Raw genomic sequence first — 6,293 nt, 5'->3', positions numbered from 1 at the left:
GGATGGAAATAAATAGAAGAGTTATCTAAGGATTATACAGGTGCAGGGATGGAGGGAGGAATTATGGGATAGAGTAAAACTTTTAGCAGCTCTATGGGCTTCTGTTTGTACACCTTTTCTTGCTTATTCAGCCCGACAGAAATCAGAGACGATAGCATCTCTCATAATTTGCTTGTTTGGAGGACAACTGTAGTCTAAGCATAAGGTCTTTAGTGTGTCTTGTCTACAGCTTTTCAATTGTATTTGGTGTAGATTTCTGGTTTCTGCTGGTTGACTGTCTTTGTTTGCGGACTACTTGTCCACTTTTAGTGTATTATTCTTTGTGTTAATTAAATTTTGTTCCTTCAGAAAAGAAGTAGTTAATAATTGGGAAGCTCAAAATTTCAGTGACTATTATGTCTGTCTATGTTCAGTTGTATTTTTTTTAGACAATTAAATGGAGGCATATAATTTACATTGGGATAATGGCATTTGACATGTATGATTCAGGGCTTGACAGTAAAGGAAATGGAAGAGCTTCGAGATGACATCAAAATGCATCTAGGTTTGGACAGGGCTACACCTACACATATAGCTAGGATACATGGGAGGAATATTATTCCTTTATCTTTTCCTTTCATTGCTTTCTACCTATGACATAATCTACTTAACTGAAGAATACGAGCACTTCAGATTACTCAAGGTCATGATGATAACTAAAGATCAGTGTCTTCTGTTTGCATTTGGTTTAATTCATGTGAGTGGTGGTGAACTTCAAACATGGCACTACATCAGAGCTGCTGCTCCTTTATTTGTCCCGTAGAACTTGTTTCTTTAAAAAGAAAATTGGGTCTCCTTGGAGTGGTCTTGGGGTTAGTAGTTCAATTATACTCGTAGCGAGTGAGTAAACTAAAGGCATGTGAAACATAGCAGGTTGGCCAGCTGAAATTGATTGCTTGGTATTCATTTGATTACCTGAAATTATTATTGAACTGTAAATAGTGCAAATGGTGCCCGAAAATGAAGTATTTGAGAACTAGGTTTGATGGTGAAGCATTTCTTGATATGTGCCATTTGGCAGGCACTTTTGGTGGTTTGCAACTGGGAGCTAACAGAAGCTCGGAAAAAGGATGCTTTGGATCGAGCTAGGGTTCGTTGGGAGGAACCTCCTGCCAAGTTACTTGCTGAACAAAGAGGCTTGTATTCTAGCATTGAAGCAGACTTCAAGTATCTCTTGGAAGAGAAGAATTATAGTCAGTTGGAGGCATTACACGCTGAAATTGAGTCACAGATGCGTTCTAGTACAGCCAAGGTTTTTGGGTATTGGGAGGCTGTTCTTAGACGCTTCCATGTATTCAAGGCCAAGGTACATGTCACTAGATTCTTGAAAAGCTTTTGATGTTATTTACGGCTACATGGTTGAGTCTTACTATTTAAGTGCTGCTAATACGGGCCTGTTTGAAAGAAATCCATGCTAAAATGTTGCACAAGCGTCTGCAACACCTTGAGGGGCGAGAGGATGGTGAAGAGAAATTGGATATGCCCGATGATTTACAACCTGAAGAGGAGAGTGAGCCTGATGCTAATGGTATGCACACTTTTTATCTGTAGTAAACAAATAGTTTATTTATTTTTTTTAATTTTTTTTTTGTTTTATTTTGATTCTGATATGTTATGTCATAATAGGTGCTGAAACATATACATCAGAACCCGTAGCGGAGGAGATCCACATGGCTGAAGAGGCCGGTTCATTTTCACAAGAACTATTACATGGAGATGAAAATGAGGACGTGAATGACCCTGAAGAGAATAGGGCTATACTGGTAAACCTTTTAATAATAAGTGAGCATGCAAAGTTTTCTTAGTGCTTTGGTGTGAGCGTGACCATACGACTATTTTGCTATGTTAATAGGAACACAAGCGTACAGCTTTATTAGAACAACAACAACCACGAATTCAAGAAGCTATAGCATCAAAGCCAGCTCCACCACCAGAAGATTAGTTTGAGATGAAGGTTGCCATGAGGGCTATACTGGTAAGCCTTTTCATAATGAGTGAGCATGCAAGTTTTCATAGTGCGCTTTGGTGTGACCATATGACTCTTTTGCTATATTAATAGGAACACAAGCGTATGGCTGTATCAGAAGAACAACAAACACGAATTTAAGAAGCTATGGCATCAAAGCCAGCTCCACCACCAGAAGATAAGTTCGAGATGAAGGCTGCCATGAAAGCCACGGGTGCCATCCAAGGAGAAGAGCAATAAGTATTTACTGCAGCTTATCATGTAGAGATTTTTTGCATGAGAAACTCGGCAGATGAGACATTACTTCAAAAATCCCTCTTCTTTTTGCAACAATAGCCACCCAATTTCAGCCATCAAAGCCTAATTCATGGAGGCAGTCATCTTGAACTCAAATCCAATATTTCTAATAGATTTGTACTTTTGAACCACATGTACTAACTAACCAAGTTACTGTATGTCTATATTTACTAACCAAGTTAGTTCCCAGTCACTCTACTGTTCAACTTTCACTTTATGCATATCATTTTGAACACAAGTATTTCTTTTTTCTTCGCGAAGTGATGGTGCTGATAGCCTGATACCAACTGTTTAACTGTTCAATAATAAGACCTTTACGGTAACAAAAGATAAGAAGATCGTATCTATTTTCAACCAACACTATTTTGAAGTCCATTGTTCAAAAACTTCTGTAATTTTAATTCTATTGGAAAATTACACTTTTAAATACAAATATGTTACAATGCTATATAACTGTTAACTAGCTACCAAAAAGGTACACGAAACTTAAAGAGATGAAAGATCTGCGAGGCAACCACAGGTCACCAGTAATCTTTGCATGAGCACTGACCATTTGAAAAATAGTGAAATCCGGAAGCATCTCTTACATGTATTGCTCTCTTGGCAACAATGGACAAGTACTTTAAGAAGGTATGGCAGTCTCCACATAGAAGGATATTCTTCACAACTCGAATTGGTTTTCCTGGTTTGTTGGTCAGAAGCCCATAGGTGGCTGCTAGTTTTGCACTGTGATAGTACAAGAAATCCTTCTTCTGATGCTCTTCCACTTCATGAAGAACAAAGCTTGTGTCTGGAACGTAACCAGCTTTCATGCATTCTACAATAAGTATTTCTAATCCGCTATATATGTCTTTCGCCTGGGGATGGGATTTATCTCTTGCATAGAATGGATGTATCTTGTTGTTATGAATGAACCAACTTCGACCTGGGTGCTTCCAGAACCCCTTTTTTCTCATGTCATCTCTCACCATTTCAGAGCAATGCCATCTCCCAGATGCTGAATACAGATTTGATATGAGTATGTAGCTAGATGGATCTTTGGGCTCCATCGCAAGTATACGTTTCACAACCCTTTTTCCAACAGTTGCATTCATACGGATTCTACAGCTATCAAGCAAAGCTCGCCAAACAGAAACTTGAGGCTCAAAGGGCATCTTACTGATAGTATCCTCTGCCTCATCCAACAGACCCCAGTACCCTAAAACACCAATAAATGAGGCAAAATGCTCTGAAGTGGGCTCAATGTCATAAACTGCTTTCATGGAGAGAAACAAACTTCGACAATTTTCAACAGAATTGGAGTTAGTATGTCTGTGTGCTGAAATGATCAAAATAAAGGTAATCTTATCTGGTTTTATGCCAGTCTTCTCCATCTTTGACCAGACCGCTAAGGCCTCATCACCCTGTCTATGCAGAAGATAACCAGCCAGCAAAACATTCCATGAAACTATGTCGCGAGTGGACATCATACTGAATATTTTGATTCCCTCATCCATGTTCCAGCACTTCGTGTACATGCTCATCGTGGCATTTCCTACCCCTACATCAGCTAGAAAACCATACTTGATAGCATGCGAGTGGATTTGTTTCCCCAGTTCATGATACCCTACAGTTCCACAAAGACCAAGTAGTGAAGTTGATGCAACTTCATCCACAACCATTATTCCTTCTGATTGATATCGGTGGAAAATAGAAATTGCCTCATCCAGTTGCCCAGTTCGAGTATACCCACATATAAGTGAAGTCAAAATTATAGATTTTTCCTGCTCACTTGGCCACTGGTGAAACAGTTTCTTGGCATCTCCCATTCGATCACACCTTGTGCACATATCAAGCAACGCAGCTCCAATACAAGCATTTGAATCAAAACCAAACTTGACAACAAACCCATGAATTTGCTCACTAGTTTTGCAGTCCATGAGCAATCCACAAGCACCAACAACACTAGTCAAAGTGAATTCTGTCAGCTCCATACCCTCCTCCACCATTCTCATAAATAATTCCAGTGCCCTCAAACCTTCCCCATTTCGACAAAAGCCAGCCATTAGAGCATTATAAGAAAAACAATTCCTCTCTGGCATCTGATCAAACATCTCCACAGCCAACCCCACCAACCCGAAGTCCATGTAGGCAGTAATCATCTCCGTCCAAGTAATAACATCCCTCGCAGGCATCCTCTCGAACAAAGCAGCCACATCTTTTACACTCCCACACTCACCATATAACTCAATAAGTGCATTGCCAACACTCAAATTGCCCTCCAAACCAGTCTTGACAGCATAGGCGTGAACTTGTTGCCCTTCCACGAAAGCATTACTACCAGTACAAGCAGTCAAAACAGTCGAAAGCGTGATATAGTCCGCTACACACCCATCACCTCGCAACACTTCACAGAACAACTCAAACACTTGATCATACATAAACTCATTCGCTAGACTCGCCATAACAGTATTCCAAGACGCAATGTCTCTTTGAGGCATTTCATCAAACACCTTAAGCGCATAATCCAAACACCCACATTTCCCATACAAACCCATCACCGCATTGGAAACAAAAACACAATCCAAGTAACCCATCTTAGCCGCCAAGGCATGAACCTGCAGACCCAATTCGAGGTCCAAAACCCGAATACAAGCAGTCAAAATTGCAACAAAGCTGTACTCGTTAGGCTCAATACCTGACCTCCTCATCCTACAGAAAAGCTCCACCGCCTCCTCTTCCCGGCCGGACTTGGCAAAACCGGAAACGAGGGCGGTGAAAGACACCACATTGGGGCATGGGAGGCTCTGAAAGACCCGGAAAGCGTCGGGAACGAGACCCAGCTTGAGATAAGCTGAAACAAGAGCGTTGCCGAGATGGGTGTCGTTTTCGAGCTTGAGAACGGAGGCGTGGACGGCCCTGGCGAGCTCGGCGTCGGCGTGGCGGGACGAGAGGCGGAGCAGATGGAGGAGATGGGAGAAGAGAGAGTGGGTTTGGTGAGAGCCATTGGGATTGGGAGGGTGTGGAGTAGTGAAAAGGGGTTGGAGGGATTGGGTGGGGAGAGAGGTGGAGAAGTTGAGGGGGGTTTTGGGTTTGGGTTTAGAGGGAGAGAGAGAAAGAGAGGAGTGCGGTGGTGGTTTTGGAGGGTAGTAGTGAGAGAGCGGAGGAGGTAAGGCGGCGAAGGTGGGTTGGATAACGGTGTTCATTTGTAAGTGTAGGGAAGGCGGGGAATAACCATATCCATAGTCAAACGAATGCTCTCTCCTGCGTTTTACTCTTGTTCAAAGGGCCAAGTGTGCTCTACTGCTACTAAATTTGCAGTGGGTAAAGTGTGTACCACGCGCCAGGACTATGTTTCAGTTTTGCTTTTATATTAGGAATAAAAGAATGAAAATTACATTTCTTTTAAGGTATGAAAATTATAGGCAGAAATATCACTTTGGTCATCGAATTATGTTTCATTCGATACTTTGGTCATCCAACTTTTAAAAACTTCACTTTGATCACTCAACTATATCACCATATATCACATTGGTCTCTCCGTCTATTTTCTTCGTTTTCTCCATTAACTCCAAGGGTATTTTAGAGATGAAAAGTTTTGTCCCCCACAAAGTACTCTAACTTTGATTAAACAGAGTCTGGACACCACTTGCAAGCCAATAATGCCATAACATGGTTCTGTGTTCCACCTCTCTCTCTTTTTTTTTTTTTCGATGAAGTCCAGCTCTCTTCCTTTAGAAAGTATGGGTGTGGAAGAAAGAAGCCCGCAGGTTTTATGAATCAATCGCATCCCAGGCATCAATTCCTCACCCTCTATCTTCTTCTATTCTATTCTTTTCCTGGTACATTGCGGAGGTACTTGATCCCCTCCCACTGTACCTTTCTCCAATTTCTTAAATTATCGTATATGTGCCACCAATGAATCTACCGCGCAACGAAGATTATTGTTTTAGATCCAATTTTAACGAAGGTTTCATTCAGATAAGCTAATCCATCTCCTATCCAATCTTCT

The 6,293-nt window shown here is 41.3% G+C and overlaps 2 protein-coding genes across 2 annotated transcripts; one reads left to right on the top strand and one right to left on the bottom strand.

Annotated features, from left to right (window-relative positions):
* The first annotated feature begins 1,060 nt into the window (after positions 1–1,060).
* Positions 1,061–2,497, top strand: LOC133722204 (splicing factor Cactin-like). Its single transcript, XM_062149024.1, has 4 exons — positions 1,061–1,567; positions 1,666–1,802; positions 1,892–2,014; positions 2,099–2,497. Exons 1-3 carry the CDS (start codon positions 1,459–1,461, stop codon positions 1,979–1,981), a joined length of 336 nt encoding a protein of 111 aa, XP_062005008.1. The 5' UTR covers positions 1,061–1,458; the 3' UTR covers positions 1,982–2,014; positions 2,099–2,497.
* Positions 2,498–2,677: 180 nt separating this feature from the next.
* Positions 2,678–5,579, bottom strand: LOC133722203 (pentatricopeptide repeat-containing protein At5g03800). The gene has a single exon (XM_062149022.1). The coding sequence runs from the start codon at positions 5,485–5,487 to the stop codon at positions 2,824–2,826; it is 2,664 nt and encodes an 887-aa protein (XP_062005006.1). The 5' UTR covers positions 5,488–5,579; the 3' UTR covers positions 2,678–2,823.
* Positions 5,580–6,293: the final 714 nt, after the last annotated feature.

This window comes from Rosa rugosa, chromosome 7 (assembly GCF_958449725.1).
Source record: "Rosa rugosa chromosome 7, drRosRugo1.1, whole genome shotgun sequence".
Classification (NCBI taxonomy): domain Eukaryota; kingdom Viridiplantae; phylum Streptophyta; class Magnoliopsida; order Rosales; family Rosaceae; genus Rosa; species Rosa rugosa.
Note: the sequence above shows the minus strand (reverse complement) of the source record. Positions and strands in the feature narration are given on the sequence as shown.

Excerpts from the sequence above, each read along its gene's own strand:
- LOC133722204 (XM_062149024.1), top strand. The coding sequence starts at position 1,459 with ATGTTGCACAAGCGTCTGCAACACCTTGAGGGGCGAGAGGATGGTGAA. Across the intron at positions 1,568-1,665 it reads GAGTGAGCCTGATGCTAATG|GTGCTGAAACATATACATCA; the intron begins GTATGCACACTT and ends ATGTCATAATAG. Across the intron at positions 1,803-1,891 it reads AAGAGAATAGGGCTATACTG|GAACACAAGCGTACAGCTTT; the intron begins GTAAACCTTTTA and ends CTATGTTAATAG.
- LOC133722203 (XM_062149022.1), bottom strand. The coding sequence starts at position 5,487 with ATGAACACCGTTATCCAACCCACCTTCGCCGCCTTACCTCCTCCGCTC.